At 39.7% G+C, this 19052-nt stretch overlaps 2 protein-coding genes across 2 annotated transcripts; both read left to right on the top strand.

Moving 5' to 3' along the window:
- The first annotated feature begins 714 nt into the window (after positions 1–714).
- On the top strand, positions 715–4202 carry NDUFC1 (NADH:ubiquinone oxidoreductase subunit C1). The gene is made up of 4 exons (XM_016154048.2): positions 715–849; positions 1413–1516; positions 2856–2935; positions 4056–4202. The coding sequence occupies exons 1-3, from the start codon at positions 783–785 to the stop codon at positions 2913–2915; spliced, it is 231 nt and encodes a 76-aa protein (XP_016009534.1). The 5' UTR covers positions 715–782; the 3' UTR covers positions 2916–2935; positions 4056–4202.
- Positions 4203–10317: 6115 nt separating this feature from the next.
- On the top strand, positions 10318–18817 carry LOC107515343 (mitochondria localized glutamic acid rich protein). The gene is made up of 4 exons (XM_016154049.2): positions 10318–10414; positions 14043–14146; positions 16565–16658; positions 18007–18817. Exons 1-4 carry the CDS (start codon positions 10333–10335, stop codon positions 18444–18446), a joined length of 720 nt encoding a protein of 239 aa, XP_016009535.2. The 5' UTR covers positions 10318–10332; the 3' UTR covers positions 18447–18817.
- Positions 18818–19052: the final 235 nt, after the last annotated feature.

Here is a 19052-nt window from a genome sequence, read left to right as displayed (position 1 = left end):
TTGGTCAAAACTTTTTTCAATAACATCACTAAAGAAAATGTAGAAGAAAAACAGATTTGCCAACATTTATTTTGCTTTTAAAACAAACCTAAATGGTATTAAGTTAAAAGAATTCTCTTTTACTCACAGGGTTGTAAGGCTTCCTACGATAGTGTAAACAGATTTGGGAACTGCAAGAAGTCTTTTCAAATATAAAGTATAATATGCTATCTTGGATAAATAGCTTGTCTTCTTTGAGCTTCATCTGTAAATTGAAGATAATAATCGCAGCATGTCATGTGGTCATTGTGAAGATAAAATGAATACCTGTAAACCACATGATGCATTAATGCACAGTGCCTGGATCATAGAATCCAATCCAACTATTGGAACTATCATCCAATAGTTGATAGCTATTATTCAACAGAACATTCAATTTTTTAGTTTTCTGGTACATATTGGAAGATTTTAGTAAATCTCTTGATGAGTGTCCCTGGGGAAAGGGTCTGAAATAAACTCTTAAAGGACAGAGAAGTGGATAAAATACCCCCCACACACACACACACACGCACGCACACGCACACACCTTTAATAATTTCCTTCCTAACCCCACTTTAGAGACAGGAGACTGAGACCAGGGGGGCTGTCATATTTTGCAATAAATGTGATTCTCCTAGTTAACACCTCCATGCAGCGCGGCTGCGGAGCGGCGACTGCCGCGCCCTCGCCCGCCAGGGGGCGCTCGGCCGGGCGCCGAATCTAAGAGAGACTCGCGAGAGGGAGGCGGAGCCCGGCCCGGCAAGATGGCGCCGTCCGCGTTGCTTCGCCCCTTCTGCAGGCTGCTGGTCCCCGCCAGGCTCCCGAGCGGCTGTGAGTGTCTCTCCTCGCGCAGGCCGGCCCGACCTCCCAGCCTGCCCCTTCCCAAAGTGAGCCCAGCCCGCGTGGGCAGGGGGTGGCTGCGGCCCGGGTTCGTCCTGCAGTGACCTTTGCCAGGCCGTGTTTCGGAGCCCACGCCTGCCCCCAGCTGCCCCCACCCCGGCCTCTCGGCTCCCCGTCACCCGCCACCAACCCTCCTCCAGGTGCCACCCGACCCCTCTTGGTCTCTGCGAATGGACTTTGGGTTCCTCCTCCCTCCGTTTTGCCGGAGGGAAGACTATCCCGGGAGCGCGTCCTACCCGCCCACTCCCGAGTCTCCCGAGGGTCTGTAAAAGCCTGTAAACCGGGTGTTGGCGGCGTCTGAGCAGCAGGGGAAACCGGTCTGACTCTGCAGGTGGCTCTGGGCGAGTTACTTGACCTCTCTGAACCTCTGTCTCCCAGGCTGTTGAAGTCGGGGCTTGAAGGGAGAATTAAATACGAGAATACACATGTAAATGTTGGGTGTTTTTCAACTAGGCGGTAAGTTATAGATTTACAGACACTCTGTCCCCTTTCAGCTTCGTCGCGGTCAAAGTTCTATGTTCGGGAGCCGCTACATAATAAGCCTGACTGGCTTAAAGTTGGATTGACCTTGGGCACCTCGGTCTTCATGTGGATCTATGTAAGTCTTTATTCCCTTCTGTCGAGCGGCCCCAACGCAGTGGGGAGGGGAAACATCGGAGTGAGATTGAATGTTGTGAGCAAATCTCCCATACAATAGGATATTTATGTAATTGCTAATAACATTTCTCCGTGAGGGAAATCCCAAGGACTAAAAAATATTAAGATTTCAGTGGCATCGAGAAAGTATGATGAAGCAGAATTTTCTGTCATTGTTACTTAGCATGGTTTTGAAATGAATGGCAGTTTTACTACGTGTTAATTGTCTTTTATTTCTAAATGAGGATGAAGGCTGGTTGGGGTTTTATGAAGACATTTTTCAGACAAACAAGCTTTATAAATTAAATCCCATTAGACTTCCAAAACATAAAGGTTTTAATCAACAATGTATACATACATTGTTGGAAATTGTGCTTTGTGTAGCAGTTTATAAGTAAAAACTCATTTAATCTTTTCAACAACACCGTATAGTAGGTACTGTTATTAACCTTTATAGATAAAACACTTGGAGAAAACAGTTTGCTGAACCTGGTTCTACCCCTGGACTTCAGAGCTAGCTACACTATAGACCTCCGGACAGATGAATGTTTAAAAAGTTGACTCAAAGTATCTGTGCTACATTAGTATTTAAAACTTTGTATCTAATGGGTTTGGGGCTTCTTCCACTGCCCCCCCCCCACCTCCAACTCTTAGATCACTTATTTTGGATTTTCTTATTAAAGTGGTTCGGCTCTTTCACATGGGATGGAATAAGAGTTGTTGAAAGTCACTTAAAACCTAACAACAGTAATTGATACTTTTTAAATGTTTGTTGTAATGAAATTTTATGTATTCTTAAAGTTTTCCTGAAGAGTCTTGATTGCTGCTTAGAGCTCTGGTTGAAATTAAATCTTTGACTGAAGCGAATGTCACCCTATATCAACACCCATTATTCCACCTGCATATTCTGTCAGACAGTGGTTCTAAGAAAGGAGCTGTCCTGCATGACATCTAATTAATACACATAAAGTCGGGGGATGGGATTGGTTGGTCATTTGCTCGCAATTATCACACTTCTAAAGTTAGAAGTATACACACACACACCATTTAATAACTGAGTTCTACCCTGTTTTTCTGGTTTAACCCCTCTTCGGTAAGGCATTCCATTCTATTAACTACCTATTGAGTGGAGTAATTTATTTGGCAGAAATTAAAATTAAACTTTTAAACTTTTAAGTATGTCAGATTGTGTTGAACAAGTATATACCTTTCATAGTTTTTGGCCTTTTGCATCTGTTAGCCTTTTATTTCTAACTAGAGTAGTTCTAATTCTTTTCATTTTAACTGTTACCTCCTTCTAGCTCTTCAAACAACATAATGAAGATGTTTTAGAGTATAAAAGAAGAAATGGTTTGGAATAAACTTTTAAAATACTAATACGGTAAGTGTGCAATTTTATAGGATGAATAGATTATGCAAGTTAATTTGAACTTTTTTTAAATAATGTATTTTGGTTGCTTTTTTATTGCATTTATACTTTTTAGCACCTATATCCCCATCTGTGATGAATTTATGAATTTTTAATACCTTGGCTCAAACATAACATAATCGTTTTTAACCATTATGTTTTGACTGTGTTCTAAAAAATTATGTTTAAGGATGAAACCCAAATGATATTATTTTATTTAATAGAGCTGTACACAGTACCTTCATAGTACTTATAAGTTATTGTTTGAATATTTGTGTCTTAATATCCGTTTGTCATATACCACACTTGAGTATAAGAACAGAAACCCTATTTTCTTAACCATCATGTGCTCAGCAATTTGCTTAGTGCCTGACCCAACTGGAAGTTTCATATTTGTAGAATAGGTAAAAGTATAAATGCAGTAGATTAATTTTTTACTGCATGAGCATTTCATTATGAGTATTACTACAACTAACACCCAATTGGACAATTCTTGGTGAAACACAGCTGCGAACAGGTAGCATACTCTGGTCTGTGATTCTGTGATTTAAAAGAGAATGAGTTTATTTTTATTTATATAATAATTTTTAAATCTTTCTAAAGAAATCCTATAGTAATCTTTTTGCAAAGTAAAAAAATCACACTTATAAATCTCAACTTCCATAGATTAGGTTGATTAAAGTAGATAACTTATATCTGCTAAATAAAATAGTAATCACTAATGTACACTTTCGCCGACAATGTTTAAAAATTCTTAAACTCAGCTCTTTACAGTTTCATTATCCAAGTCTTGCTTTTTTTTTTCTGTTAATATCACCTTGCCCATTTCAACTACTTCAGTCAGCCAGTCAAGAGATAAAAATGAAATAGGTATTTAAATCAAATACCTTTAATCAAATACTAGATGCTTTTGCTACTCTTTTGTAGTTCAAATAAATTTTTTTTTTGATAAAACTTATGTAAAATGAGAGGTCGAAAGTCTTTGCAGAAGTTTTCTAGAATATCTCTGATGCTCTAGGTGAGAATGGTCTAATTTCAATATTATTTATGCTGGTTAATGCTACAGTTTTAATTTCTTTTCTCTTCGTTATAGGTATGCTCCATATAGGGATTAAAGCAGATCCAATCCGTTGAGTTCTAAACGTGAGAGAAAAAGTTTTATGTGAATATATGTCAAGTCAGCTTTTGTGTTTTGCATCAGAAATGAAAAAATAAAAATACTTCTGTTTTCTTCAGGTTATGTATGTTGTGGCAGTGTGTAGAAAATGTGGATTCTAAGGTACATTGTTAGAAATATTTCAGTGTGGAAGGTATCATCTGATACCAAGGTCAGTGGTAATTAAGAACACATCAGTAAGAAAACTTGTTAAGGAGGTAGATTAAAAAATCAGCTGCTGAAGGATTTGCTCTTTATATCAACTTTTAATTTCTAATCAAAACAGTTATTTTTTAGTGTGCCAGGGTGATAAAACTCTTTATTACTCAAAATGCAAAAAAAGCCCAAATACTTTTTTTTTTCCTAGAGGATCCATTTTGGTTAAATGAGAAAGTAAAGATGAATCCTATTACCAGTTTCTTCTGGACTCTATTTCTTTGAATTTGAATAATTTTCATTCAGTTGACTAGTTATGGAAACAAGAAGATTGTTGTCCCTTTTTGCTAATATGACTTTCATCCAACAATTAGCAAACTCTTGATATTTAAAGGGAGAGTAAAGGGAGGGTTAATAGACACAAATAAATATACATTTCATTTATTCCTCATCAAAACCCTTTCTTGTGAATTAGTTAAAATTTATATGCTACTTTGTTAACTTGTAATTTAAACACTTAGTGAACCATATGTTTAAAAATTAATGATTTGTGTCTCTATTCAGATGTTAACTAGAAAGATTTATTGCCTTATGATTGGTTTTGTGTGTGTTTTGGTCTCTGGTCGACACTTATTTGGGGAGGTTCGTGGCTCAGTATCTTTGGAAGTCACTTCTGAATATTAATTCAGAGTTACATTATTTTGGAATAGTTTTTTAATCCAAATTCAGTGAAAAACCAAATATAACAATAACTATTAATTTTTTGTCAGTTTGGAGTCCTAGCTGATCGAGCTGAAAGGACCTTGGGGGTCAGATAAACCAATCTCATATTACAAATGCAAAGACCAGAGGTGAAGAATGATTTGCCTAATGTCACTGTGGTAGGTATACTAATGGAGTTGCCCCAAATGACCATGTCCTATACTCTGGAGTCTATGTATATGTTAGGTTATATGGCAAAGGGGAATTAAGGTTGCAGGTGGGACTAAATTTGCTAATCAGCCGACACTGAGATAGGGAGATGATCCTGGATTATCTGGTTGGGCCCGATATAATCACGAGGGTCTTTATAAGTGGAAGAAGGATGCGTGAAGAGTGTGAAAGTGATGCGGCCTGAGAAAGGCAACTGGCCATTGCTAGCTTCGAAGATGGAAGGGGGCCGAGAGCCAAGGAATAGAAAAGTGAAACCTTCTCCCCTGGAGCCTCCAGACAGTAACAGAACCCTGTCGTCACCTTGATTTTAGCCCATTGAGACCTGTGTCGGATTTCTCACCTACAAAACCATAGGATAATAAATCTTTATGTTGTTTTAAACCACTGAGTTTGTTAGAGCAGCAGTAGGGAACTCCTGTTGTCACGCGGTAGTAGAGCAAGACCAAGAAATCAGGTATTCCCAACGCAAGGCACTTTCCACCAAAAGAAACACTGAAAAATTCATATCCTTAAAGGGAACAGAAAACTCTTAAGTCACTTGAAATTCTGTAAACTGATAACCTGAGCTGGAAATAACATATAATTTTAATAAAGAATATCTACTGTATGACTGGCCTAGAGAATAGTTACCCTACGTGGACTTTCATCTTGATTGTGCCTCTATAACCCCAGGAGGAGCCATTTGGAAGACTCGGATTGTCCAAGAGAACTTCCTGTAGTGATGGAAATGTTCTGTCTGCTAGCCAATACAATAGCCACTACTCCCATGTGGCTATCGATATTTGGAATGTGATTAATGTGGCAATTTTTAATATTAAGTAGCCACAGAGGGCTAGTGGCTGCTGTATTAGACAACACAGATACAGATTATTCTATGAGTAACACCTCCTAGAATTGTGCTACAGACTGGTGCTGGTTAAAAAAAAAAGAAAAAAGAAAAAACTTTCTAAATTAAATATTGAAACCTAATTCAACTATGTTAAGGTAAAAAAAAAAAAAAAGTTATAATGCTACAGAGTGACTCACAGACCCCAAGAACAAGAATATAACTGGACTCGGAAATAATTGAGGCCTGGGACTCAAATGTCGTCAAGACTTGCTCTTAGCTCTAGTGTCTGTGTATCTACTTTATTTCCTCTACACACAGAAAATGCGCATTGTAAAAAGAAGACCACGGTCAATAATTCCTGGGTTTACATTTCAGTTCCAGAGAGTAGTTGGACTGAATAAGAATCATTCTTATTCTAAATTCCCAAGAGGAACCGTGGTCAAGTGATAGTTCCTTTAGTAATGATTTGAAAGAGTTTCTATTAAAAAAAAGAGGATGCAGACAAAAATGCAGTCATCTGCCAAATACAGTCAAGTTTTTCATTAGATCAAAGTCAAGTACACCTTTATTCATGTTTAGTGTCTGTGAGGTAGTCATTTAAATTATTGTTGCCCTCAAAACAAGCTATATGAATTCAAATTTCAAGTATAAGAAGTTGTTATGGGTTGAATTATGTCCCCCCAAAAGATATGTTGAAATCCTAAGACCCAATATCTCAGAATGTGACCTCATTTGGAAATAAGGTAGTTGCAGATGTAATTATCTAAGGTGAATTTATACTGGAGTAGGGTGGGCCCTTAATCCAATATGACTGATACATTTTTAAGAAAAGAGACAGACGTGGAGAAGACAGCCATGTAAGGACAGAGGCAGAGATTTAAATGACACATCTACAAGCCCAGGATTACCAGCAAATATTAGAGGCTAAAAGAGGCAAGGAAGGATTCTCCTCTATAGATTTCAGAGAGTGCATGGCCCTGCTGACACCTTGGTTTCAGACTTTCAGTCTCTAGAACCATGAGAGAATAAAGTTCTGTTTTAAGCCATCCCAAGTTTGTAGTCATTTGTTACAATAGCCTTAGGAAAATAATAGTGTGTTAGGGAATATCACGTTTATTTGGCTATAAAAGAGAAAGTGAGTAGGTGGAGAGGAGAGTACTAAGTGTCCTCCAGGAATAATTTAAGAATTTACCATATTGATTACCTTCGTTTTATCGAGATATTTTAAGCTATCAAGAGGATGCTTATCAGGACTTTCTTAATTGCTTGCCAGTTTGTCTTCCTAGATAGCCTTGTAAATTGTTTCACTTTATATCCATATCGATCTGTTGAAAGTACAGGTCATACATAGCCTAAGAATTTAGTGCTAAGGACAACAACGCAGTTTTTGCTTTCTGTGGAGCCTAGGAAATCACTCAGTCTTTGAAAATTGCTTTTAATTGTATATCGCATAAACATTGAATAAGTATGATTAATATTGCCCGTAGAGGCCTCTTACAATATATTTTCAAAAACTAATATCTTTGTCAACAGTTACAATGAGGTGGAGGTCATCTTAGATAAGCTAAGTTATCTCTGACTCTAGATTCTTGTTTTTCCAAGACCAAGAAAAATGTCAAGGATGTGCTCAAGGGCAGCGTTATAAACAGTGTGACCAACAGCTGGGGACTATTGCCTGAGCCTCACAGAGTCTTCTGCAGTAAAGACCTAATGTTAAAATTCTCTCCTGTTTGGGAGCAACAGCTTGCCACAGAGTGAATTTGACAACCCACAGCATGTCCTCTCTTGAGAAATGTTTTTATCAAGACGTGAAAAGAGCTTGCTATCAAAATAGAGAGCGATGTATGCTACAGGAGCCGTAGAGTAGGTAGAAAAAATTCCCCTTCATCCAAGGCCATGAGCTTTTAACTAAGATGAAAAGGAATCTGGAGATGTGGCACTATTTATCTCACAGTTTTTGCCTTGCCTACCTATGAATAAAAGAATTATCCACATTTTACTCAGACCAGTAAATCAGACCAGATCTGACTGCAAAACTCAGGCTCTTAACTATGGTATTCTACTACCTTGATATTTTTTTCATGTGTAACAAGGATAATCCATGCCCCCCACCTACTCCTTAGGATTGTTAAGAGGATGAAGTACAAAATTAGATGTGACAGTTTTTTGGGAAAAGTTTATAAAGTCCTACGTACACATGTGTTACTTTTGCATGGTTTAAACCAGTTTGGTTGTAACCAAAGCCCATAGATTACCTTTATTATTGATATCTGTTCAGAGACTTCGTGGTCATGGATCCCACTGGTGGTGGCCTTATCGGCTACCTCTGAAAAAAGGAGTTGGTTCAGTGTCTCTTTAACCTGAAACTTTAACCTCTGAGTGATGACAGAAACCATTGAAGAATGCCCTGAAACAGTGCCTAACATATAACAGATAAATGTTTGTGAAATAAATTATAACCAATCTCCAGCAGCTACCATGGTCCCTAGCATATTATAGGCATGTCTACAGCTTCTTATAGACAGTTGGACGGACTGAGGTTAGGTGACTACTGTGGAACCTGGGGATGATACAGAAGACCTCAAATTGTACACAGACCCTGAGTCTAGAATGAGCTCCAAAGGGGGACCTTGAGTAGTGTCCTGGGAGCCATCATCGTTTACGAACATTTGCTCAGAAAGAATCCTTTTTAGGGGAGCATCCAACACATTAAATCATTAAATAACTACAATACCTGTAGTATAAGTGCATTTACTGCCTTTGACTATTCCTCTCCCTGGCAACCAAATCAAAATTCAGCCCTAAGTACATGAAGGAAAGAATGAACTATAATGGTAGGCAGATTTGTTTTCTTTCTAAAATTGTGTATCTCCAAACAGAAAGTGGTTCGGAGGAGTCCCCTGGATTTGGTTTTATTTGTCCATCCGTGCTTAGCAGCTAGCGGTTCATTAAACATTCTACATCACCAGTGAGATAGCTAATCGCTAGTTGCTGGAGGACGTGTACCTGATGCTGGTCAAAGGTAGCAAGTGTAGTAATCTGCGTTTTGTTACTTTTAGGACTACCTAATTTCTTAACGGGAGAGTCTGGGTCTAGCCTCTTCTTGTGCTGCTCGGAAGTCTAAATTTGACCTCTCCTTAACTGCTTGCTCTTGTTAAGTGTTTAATCCCTAGGAATAGCTAGCTGTTCTGAGTACCAAAAATACAATTCTGACCATTGGCTTGTACTCTTCAGATGAGAATATGTTAAGTATTATTAGAATTGCATTCAGAACAAGAATCTCCAAGGGATGTTTAGTTAAATAGCATATGAGCAAATATTTTGTGTAGCATGTCTTAGAGAACTTGAAACTAGAAAAATTATGTTCATATCCTTTTAAAAATGACCATCATTCCTAGACATTCCCCCTTGCCTCCCTGTTCTTTGCTAAAGGGAATAACTGCCACTCCCCTCAGAGTGCTGAATGAGAATTAAAGGAGATAATATGTGAAAGTGCTTTATAAACTGTCAAGCGCCAAACACACATAAGGGATTATTATACTAGGAAACGGTCCCTACCAAAGAGTAATTGTTTAGAAAATGTTATAATCATAAATTATTGGTTTTCATATTCAAACTCTGTCAAATTGTGCAGCCACAATGAAGCAAGTAATTATAATCTAGGGGAAGAAACTAATAATTTAGCATTTTTAGTTGATGTGGAAATACTAGTTTCACGTATCAGAGGAATATACAGCATTGGGGTGGGGTTGTCTTTAAAATCACTTTAACAGTGAGTCGTTTAGAGAGTCAGCTGTTGCCTGGGGACTTCAGGCTTCTGAACACCCCCCAGTGCACTGACGGAAGGCCGAGGCTGCCCCTCTCCCCACCGGGAAACGTTCGGCTACGCTCCCCACTCAGGGAGTGCGTGAGAGAAAGTGGGTTCAGATTCCATCCGGCCTGATGAACCACGCCTTTGTCTTATTTTGGATGCGAACCCCGAAACATTCCAGCAGTCTCTTTGAGGAGTTCCACTCAGCGGAACAGTACAGGGCAGGCAGGTGACGGCGACTTCTCGGTTCCCGACCTTTTCTGAGATGCCGCCATCAGCTTCATGGACCCGGGAGAAAGCAGCAGAGCCTGGAGATGGGGGTCGAGGGAGGAGGTGCCGATCACCCACCCCTACCTATCCCCACGGCCGCCGAGGCGGGGCTGGGGAGCGGCCGACGCCCCTCCTCGGGGCGGGGCTCTCCCGGCTCCACGCGCCCCGCAGCGCGCGGGGCAGCAGAGGCTGCAGGGCTGCGAGCCGCGGGCGCGATGTACCTCCGCAGGGCGGTCTCCAGGACCCTGGCGCTGCCGCTGCGGGCGCCCCCCGGCCCCGCGCCGCTGCGGACGGACGGTGAGTGCCCGGCGCCGGCCGGGGCCCCGCGTGGGCCAAACCCGACCCGGAGCAGCCGCCGCCTGGGTTGGGGGCGGGGGGGGGGCAGATGGAGGAGGGTCGCGGGGGAGACGCCGCGGAGTCCTCGGAGGCCTCGGGAGTAGGGAGCTTCTGCAGCGCGGCCTCTGAATGCGGGCCAGACTTCCTGGGCCCGGATCGTGATCTTGGGCAAGCGACTCAAGCTGCCTCCTCATCTGGGCAACGGGGACCGTCGCGGCTGGCTCTCGGCGGATGGACGCCAGTGAGAGCGCCTCGGACGGCGTCCTGCTCACGTGCGCCTGGCTCAGCGCGCTCTCCGGCTTCACGCGCGTGGGTGCGCGGTGGGCGCCGACCGGGGTGCTGGGTGCGGGGTGCGCGCGGGTCCCGGCGAAGTCGGGGAAGGCCCTCGAGTACATGAACTCAAGACGCGGCTGCGGCGCGGCAGCCTGCGCCCCGGCGTCCCCGCAGGGCGGCCTTCGACGCACCTTCCCTGGCGGCTGCAGGTACTTCGGGAGCTGTCCAGCCCTTTGGGCCTGTGGTCCGTGTCTCCTCACCTCGAGATGTGCGGATGCATGGGGAACGGGGGCGTATTCAGAAATGTCCTAGGGTGGGAGTCGCCGCGCGAGCTGGAAGCTTCTCAAGTACAAATCGACAGGAACGAAAGCGCCCAGCGCAGAGCCTGAAACATGGTCGGCGCTCAGGTGGGAGCGTGGGAGAACCCGCCACCGCCCCGGGTGCCCCAGGTCCGCGCTCCCGCGCGGTTCCAGTCCTCAGCGGTGTCCCCTCCCTTTTCTGTGTCCGCGATTGCGGGGCGGCTCCAGTTCCCCCTTCACGTCGCCTCACTTCCCAAGGCTTCGGCCCAGGTAGCTTTGGCCCAGTTCCTGCGATTGAGCGGGCAAGAGAGGAAGACTCCTGCGGAACATTCCATGGGCCGGTTTCCCCCCACTTCGGTTAGGCCTGTGGTGGGGACGGTGGCGGAGAGACAAGAAGGAAGGGCTGTCTAACTGGCTTTATTTTCCTCTGAAAATACTGATGGGAAGAAGTTGCCTCGCAAGTCGCAGAAATAAGGCGTCTTCGTTTTCCTTGATCTTTATACCGAGTAAGAGAAAAGCAAATTTTTTTTTCCAGCGATGAAATGTCATCTTAAACTTCTGAAGATAACGGAGCTCTTGTTATTGAGGGTGGCGCGGGGAGAAGGATGAGCCCCTAAACCTGGCCTTTGGCGTTGTCTGTCCGCATCCCCCACTGTCACCAGGCACAGACAGATACATTTTCTTTTTCTGTAGCTGCATATGCTTCAAATAACTTCCTCCCCAACTTGAGGCACAAGGAAGGGCTTAAAATTTCTCAACAAGTAGTTAGCAATGCTGGTTGTAGCAGTACTGGTCTTTCTCTAATTTTCACCTAATTACCTTTTTTGTAGCACTGATTTGCTTATGTATTTAAAGAACTATTATTGACTAAAAATTTGGCTTTAGACAGTCATGAACATTAATTAACCTTTTATTGATTCTTTCCACTTTGACAAAAAAAATTGTTTCAGTTTTATTAAAGGATAAACTTTAACTGCCTCATCAAATTTTGTGCTCCCGTTTTTGCTTTTAAAAATGTAACTTTTAATGAATAAATAATTTAGGTTCATAAGATATTATTGGAAAAAAACACAGGCAAAACAGAAGTCACCCATAATAATCCTACTACTTAGGGAATACCACTATTTACATTTTAGTATACATAATGTTCTGACCTCTTTTTTCCTTCATGCATTTTTTTCCTTCTACACATTCCTTCCACAAATCTAGGATAGTCATGGTCACAGATAGATTATTTTGCTATAACATTTCACTTAATATACTATAAATATTATCCCAAGTAAGTAAATATCCTTCTGAAAAATTATGTCTATTTGTTCTGCATTGTATAAATATGCTAAAATTTGTCTAATTAATCCTTATCGAATATTCCATTTCATTGCTCTTCTAAATAACTTTGCCATAATTGTATCTGTATTTGTCTTACTTTAACCTCTGAGAATTTTCTTTATTTCTTCCTATTAAAAAAATCTTTTTGATACTTATGTCTGGTCGACAACTATAAATATTACATAATTCCTATTTAATAACAGATGTATTTTTGAACCAATGAAAGCCCTACTACAAGTCAATGCCACAATCTCTTATCATAGCCAATTTGGGCACATTTACAGGGAAAAATTTTTTTCTAAGAGATGGTCATTTATATTCAAACTAAGAACATACATATGACATCTCTCCGATTTTGCCACTGCAAAGATTTGTAATCAGTGCAAATATTTATGATTCGCCCTCTGCAAATCATAACTTCTTACTAGTCCCCACACCCACACTCTCTACGACAGGCCACGTCAAATGCCTTTGTCCTTTTCCAGTCACACAACTCATGCTTTGGGCACATGTTGTGTCTTCTGCCTCCAGTCAATGTTCCCGTCTCTTATTTATCCGACAGACTCTTACTTTCCTTCAAAACTCAGGTCCTGTCTTTTCAATTGCGATAGCTACCTTGAGCCCACTAGCTGAGTTTTTTTACTGAGCTTTCATGTTATTGTTGCAGCTTTTACTTACATCCAGTATGACATTTGTCATACTGCATTGCAATTATTTTGTCTGTACATCTGTTCCTTTCTAGACTGTGAGTTACTTGAGCCTAGGAACCTTGTGTGTCTTGTTCATGGTTATATCCTCAATATTTCTAAGAATGCCAAATACATAATGGGTGCTCAATTGAATTTGTTGATGGATGCATAAATGTCTCTACTTTTTTATCTTTAAGATAAAGAATTTGAGCTATGTGAACTTTAAGCTCCTTCTAGCTTTGAGTTTATTATAAAAAATTCAATTCCAGGGCATATAGGATACACAAATTGTCACACTACAGAGTAAATATATTTAAATATAATAATATAGCACTCGTCTATTTCTATTAGTTTGTACTGAATTGTACTTCTATTTCAGTTATGACCTTATTGCAACATTTATCTTTAAAAAGCTTCTAACTCTAAACTTCAATTTACAAAAAGCAAAAACTTCTAATTGCCCGTGTTTAAAGGCTTTACATTAGAAAAATGAAAGTTTCTTCCTATTTCTACATTTGTATCATAGATTCATAGAAGTGAGCTAGATTTCAACATGTTTTATTTAACATATTTTTAACGTATGTATTTTAAGTACAAATGTATATTTAATTCATTTTTTTAAAAAATCTCTTCCACTAAATCCTGTGGTGGACTACATACAGTAAATGGTTTTCTTTTGCTAATACGCTTCTCATTTGACTCTTAAAGTTGTTTAGTGCTTTTGTCATTTCTCCTTACCCATGCCTGTACTCCTACCAAGAAAAGCATAGCGCGAAGCATCAAAATGACAGGTTTCGTGAGTACTTGTCAAATTAGATTGGGAAAAATGTCAAGTAGAATTATTACCCTACCTCATAACACTGTATACCCTTAAGCTAAAGTCACTCGTTGTTAATAGATTCTAGGTTCGCTGAGCAGAAAAATTTTTTAAGACATAATTGTTTAAAATGGTTTTGCTTAAGTGGTAGAGCTAAAACAAGTTTAAACCTGTTTTTCTAGCATCTCTTCGCTGGATGTCATCTAACAGATTCCCTGGATCATCCGGTTCAAATATGATGTACTACCTGGTTGTAGGTGTCACGGTCAGTGCTGGCGGATACTATGTAAGTGTTTAACTAACCATAGTGTTCAGAAATTCATGTATTTACAACCTGTGGTAAAATTCAAAGCAGTATCAAGGTCAGGACATGGGAATAATTAAATAACCAGATTATGAAGATTTTTTAAATAGAAAATCAACATTTCTTAATACCATAGGTGACTTTCAATAAAAACAGTTATTATAAATACTACTAATAATAGCTGATATTGGAGTGCCATGGTTCATTTAATAATTACAACAATGCTACAAGTTAGGTGGTAGTATTAACATTTAACAGGAATTGTTTTGAAAGATTAACTTTTAAAAAATTAATAGACTTTATTTTTCAGAGCAGTTTCGGTTTACAGAAAAATGAGCAGAAAGTATAGAGAGATCCCACGTACCTCCCCTCACCCCTGTCCCCCACTTTCCCCTATCAACAGTCTTGCTTTAGTGTGACACATTTGTTATGACCGATGAGTCAGTATTGATACGTTATTATTAACTAAAGTCTATGGTTTACGTTAGGCTTCACTCTTTGTGTTGTACATTCTATGGGTTTTGACAAATGTATAATGACACGCACCCACCATTACAGTATCAATACAGAATAGTTTCACTGCCCTAAAAATTCTCTTTATTCCTCTCTCCCTCTCCCCAATATTCCAATATTTTTTTACTGTCTCCATAGTTTTTATTAGTTGTGTAATATTTACTTATAATTTTTCTTAAAAAATTAAAATAGACATATGTAAAATTAAAAGAATGTTTTCCTCCTTGGTCCCCATATTCACTCCTCACTCCCAGGTAATCACTGTAAAACAAAACGTTTAACAGTATGACTTTGGAGCTAACAACGCAGAGTGAAGGGTAACGTAAACCCTAGCCTTTAGTTAATAATATTGTATCATTCTCCATTTTGTCACAAACTTTCTATATCAAAATCTGATCTTCATTTTGAATAAAAGTAGAATAAGTACAGCTTCTTTGGAAACCATGAGAGTACACAGTCAGTACATTTTGGTTTGACCCTACAGAAATATGCATAAAGGGATTTTTAGTCATCACCAGGACCAGTGGGTAGGACCACATAGGTGGCCAAACCAAAATATATGTTCTAATCTTCAGAGTTGTGAGAGCCTCAAGCAGTCAGGAAACTTCAAACACGCCACTTGTGTTATTGCCCTCCAATAATCTACTATCTTTTACTCATACCCAGATTCCTTTGCCTCTCTCATCTTTCTGCTGCTTACTGTTGAATTCACCGCCCAGGGCTGCTATGGTTGGATGTAGGCCACTGGAAAAACAGATGTTGGACTAGGCCATGCAATTATGTGGGAAATTGGAAGACTGAATTTCATCTGGGCATCACTAATTCCTAATTATGCTTACTGGTGCCAGATACGAACCTCTCTAGTCTGCTTAATCTTTGTTTGCAAAAGCGATCTTAAGCTGGAAGGTTGTAAACTGGCTACTGTTGAGAGCCCTTCCTGGCCTGTTCTCTCACCATAGGAGTGGAAGTTGGACAAGCAAAGGTCTCTAAATCCCTTCCCACCTCTAGGAGTATGTAGTTTTAACCTTGAATGTTGGAAGCCTTAATTCCCAAGAATTCTAGTCTAATTTCAGGAGGAAATACAGACTGCGAGGCACTCGAAAACCTGTATTCTAGTTCTCCCTTCCTTATCCTGTACTAAAATAAGTTCTGTATGAGATTTATCTGAACTGAATGCACAGATCCCAAGAGCAGTTTTTCATTTCCAAGTAAAACCTACTACTAGGGCCTCTTAGAATCTGAGAAAGGCCCCGGTCACTTTAATTTTTTGAGGATCTGGGTATATTAAAAATCATACTGCCAGACTGGTTTATAAAAGTTGTGGTATATTTTCAGTGCTTACGTTTATTAAACAGTCATATCATTTGGATATAACTTCCAAAGTCTAAATTTGAGCCCTTTTTTTTTTAAGTAGGCCTTTCTTCTACTCTGTGCTTGACTGTGTTAGATTTGGAAAAGCTAGACTCTCTAATATATATTATCATCTCTTTAATTCTACCTAGTTGTTTTTTTTTTTTTTTTCAATCACCTTTTGTTCTGGCTCTTGAACAATAAGACTGACATCCCTCGGGACATTGCTGCTGGATGGGCATTTCAGGGATGTGAACTTCGCACAGGTTCAGCTTTGGTGTACTGAGAGCTGACTCAGCATATATAAGTCATGTTTGTCTTTTTATCCACTGTGGATGCTTTCAGTTATCTTTGACTCCGTTAGAGCATTTGTTCTTTTAAGCATTCTACTGAATGACGAAGATTTCCAAGGGGCGCATAAGAGAGTAGATGGTGTTGATCTTTGAGTTGCATACACCTTTGAACTTGGCATTATGGATATAAATGACAATGAAGCAAATGCTCAAGAAATAAACTTAAACACACATTTACTTTCAGACTTATAGGACAGTAACATCAGACCAAGCCAGACACACCGAACACGTAACAAATTTGAAAGAAAAAACCAAAGCAGAGTTACAGCAACTTGAAGGTAAAGTGAATTTATTATTATCCTTTTTTTGTAAGGCACTGATTTTCATCATCTTAGCCTAGCCGTGATCACTATTTGATTTTGGCTTCTTTACTAACTTAATCCAGAATGGCTCTGGGTAAGACTTCGTTGGGAAAGGAAAAAAACAACCAAAACCTGGAGAACGTTGTCATACGTTTTGGAAGAGTACATTTGATAAATGAAACTGCTTTACATTTATACTGCTGGCCAGCAGTTTTGACATCTTTCTGTGGTAACATGACCCTCCCCCTGTTGGGCCTCCATACATGCAGGTGTCATTTTAGTTACCTGTCTCTCTCAGAAGCTTGACCTTTCATTTCCCTTGTTATTTTTTTTTTTAATCATAAAACTAATTTTTGTTTCAGTTTTGGCTAAGACTGTCACCTGTGTGTCCTTGCCCATAGTATACTGGGCATTAGTAGAATCTGTCATGTCTACTGAGTCCCTCAGTTGATCTGATTAATAAAATGGCAGCTACAGGAACAGAAACTTTACATTTCACACTAATGTATATTTCTTGCCTTAAATGCTTACTTTAAAACCATACTTTTTCCCATCTCGACTATAATGCCATTATTATCAATTACTATGATCACTATTTGGAGACAGAGATAATAGCTGCTCATAGACCCTTTTTAACCTTTTAGTCATGACACCAGTAAGAAACAGATTATCATCAGTAAACATTATTGAATATAATCATGGTCAATGATCATCATAATAATAAAAATATAGTATTTCCATAGCACTTCAGTGGTTTTAAACCCCCTTTTCTACACAGCATTTTAATCAATGCTTGCAACAGCTCTATAAAATAGATATTATTACTATCTGCATTTAACAGATGACAAAACTGAGGTTGAGAATGGATTAGTGATTCCTCAGAGTCATTGGTTAGTAAGTTGGCTACTTCTCCATGCTATCTCATATGACTGGTTGGTTGTTTATTTTCCTGTTCTTTGTATTTGAATGAATAATATATGCAAATTAATTTTGTAAAGTTTAATAGGTTCAAAGCGCTTACAGAAAAGCAGACTATTTTCCCTCCCCAGAGGCAACCAATAATACCAATTTCTTTGAATCCCCTAGAGTCTGCAAATAAAACTGTCTTCACATAAAACTTAACCCCGTTTTGTCCTAATACAAATAGTACCAACCTGTATACATTGGTCTTTTCCTTGCTTTTTTCACTTAACAGTCTACCTCGAAGATCACTACCTACCAGTCCATATAGATCTGTCTCATTGTTTAAAATGACTGCACAGTGTTCCACTGTCTTCCCTTGCCCTTTCAATTAATGCTTTGCTTAATGGACTAAATCTTAAAGGTGAAAAAGAGAACCTTGGGGGAGCCGAGAAAGCAAGTTCAGAAGCCCCTGAAGCATCTCCGGTGGAAGCTCTGGTGGTCGATGCTGAAGAAATCCCAGAGGCTACCGTTGCGGTCATAACAGAGGCCTCAGCCTGTCCCGACACTGCAGAGGCTGCTCCAGTAGAAACCACTGCAGTCAGTGCTGAAACTGGGCCAGAGGCTCCAAACGCAGCCACCGGTGAAACCGCAGAGGTCAGCATCCAAACGGCCTCAGAGGCTACGAATGCAGCTCTGGATGAAGCTGTTGCCATCGAGAGCGATAAAGGTACCACAGAGAATGAAACCTCTGGTGAATTTGCTGAACTAGAAGAAGACAATTCTCCAGCTGAGTCAGGATCCTCTGCTGAGGATGATTTACAGGAAGAAGGTGGTTCTGAGGCCACCGGGGCTCAAGGTTAATCATGCTGATTGACAAAAAGAGAGTTTGATAGGTGCTTTTGTAGATTTAGTCATCTTAGTTTTTTTATTTTTTTTATAGGCTTATTTTCTAGAAAACTTTAATGTGCCTTGAAGATTTTTGGTACCTACTGGCATGTTTCAGGACTAAGAGATTTGAGATTTTATGAGTTTTCTAGTTCCTGAGATCAGAACATGACATTGGAGTAAAGAACTTCAAGAATTTTATTTTGGATTTAAATTTTATATCATAGGAACTGAGCTATCTATACAAACTGTATTCGTGTTAATTTTGCTATACCTTTATTTTAATTCAATGTAGTAAATCTAGATTGAGTTTTGATCTGAACTCAAATAAAATTGGAAAACCTTTAGTGCTTCTATTTTTATTCACCAACATTGAGATGTATAAACAATATATTATTTATTAACATACATACATATAACATCACATTGCAATATTATCCAAAAAAAATCATGTACTCTTAGTAGAACTCTGAATATAGCAATATGTGTGTCCTTTCTCCCATTTAGATTACATGGGGGGCTGTGCTTATATTTTCCACTTTAGTTTAGTTCGGTTCAATCATTGTTTATTGAGAACTTATA

The sequence above is a fragment of the Rousettus aegyptiacus genome, unplaced genomic scaffold, assembly GCF_014176215.1.
Source record: "Rousettus aegyptiacus isolate mRouAeg1 unplaced genomic scaffold, mRouAeg1.p scaffold_m13_p_16, whole genome shotgun sequence".
NCBI lineage: Eukaryota > Metazoa > Chordata > Mammalia > Chiroptera > Pteropodidae > Rousettus > Rousettus aegyptiacus.
This window is presented reverse-complemented; position numbering and strand designations above follow the sequence as displayed.

What these genes read in the sequence shown, in the direction of transcription:
- NDUFC1 (XM_016154048.2), top strand. Translation starts at nt 783, where the DNA reads ATGGCGCCGTCCGCGTTGCTTCGCCCCTTCTGCAGGCTGCTGGTCCCC. An exon ending in CGCCAGGCTCCCGAGCGGCT is followed by an intron (nt 850 to 1,412) that starts GTGAGTGTCTCT and finishes GTCCCCTTTCAG; the next exon opens with CTTCGTCGCGGTCAAAGTTC. An exon ending in CGGTCTTCATGTGGATCTAT is followed by an intron (nt 1,517 to 2,855) that starts GTAAGTCTTTAT and finishes ACCTCCTTCTAG; the next exon opens with CTCTTCAAACAACATAATGA.
- LOC107515343 (XM_016154049.2), top strand. Translation starts at nt 10,333, where the DNA reads ATGTACCTCCGCAGGGCGGTCTCCAGGACCCTGGCGCTGCCGCTGCGG. An exon ending in CGCGCCGCTGCGGACGGACG is followed by an intron (nt 10,415 to 14,042) that starts GTGAGTGCCCGG and finishes CTGTTTTTCTAG; the next exon opens with CATCTCTTCGCTGGATGTCA. An exon ending in TCAGTGCTGGCGGATACTAT is followed by an intron (nt 14,147 to 16,564) that starts GTAAGTGTTTAA and finishes ATTTACTTTCAG; the next exon opens with ACTTATAGGACAGTAACATC.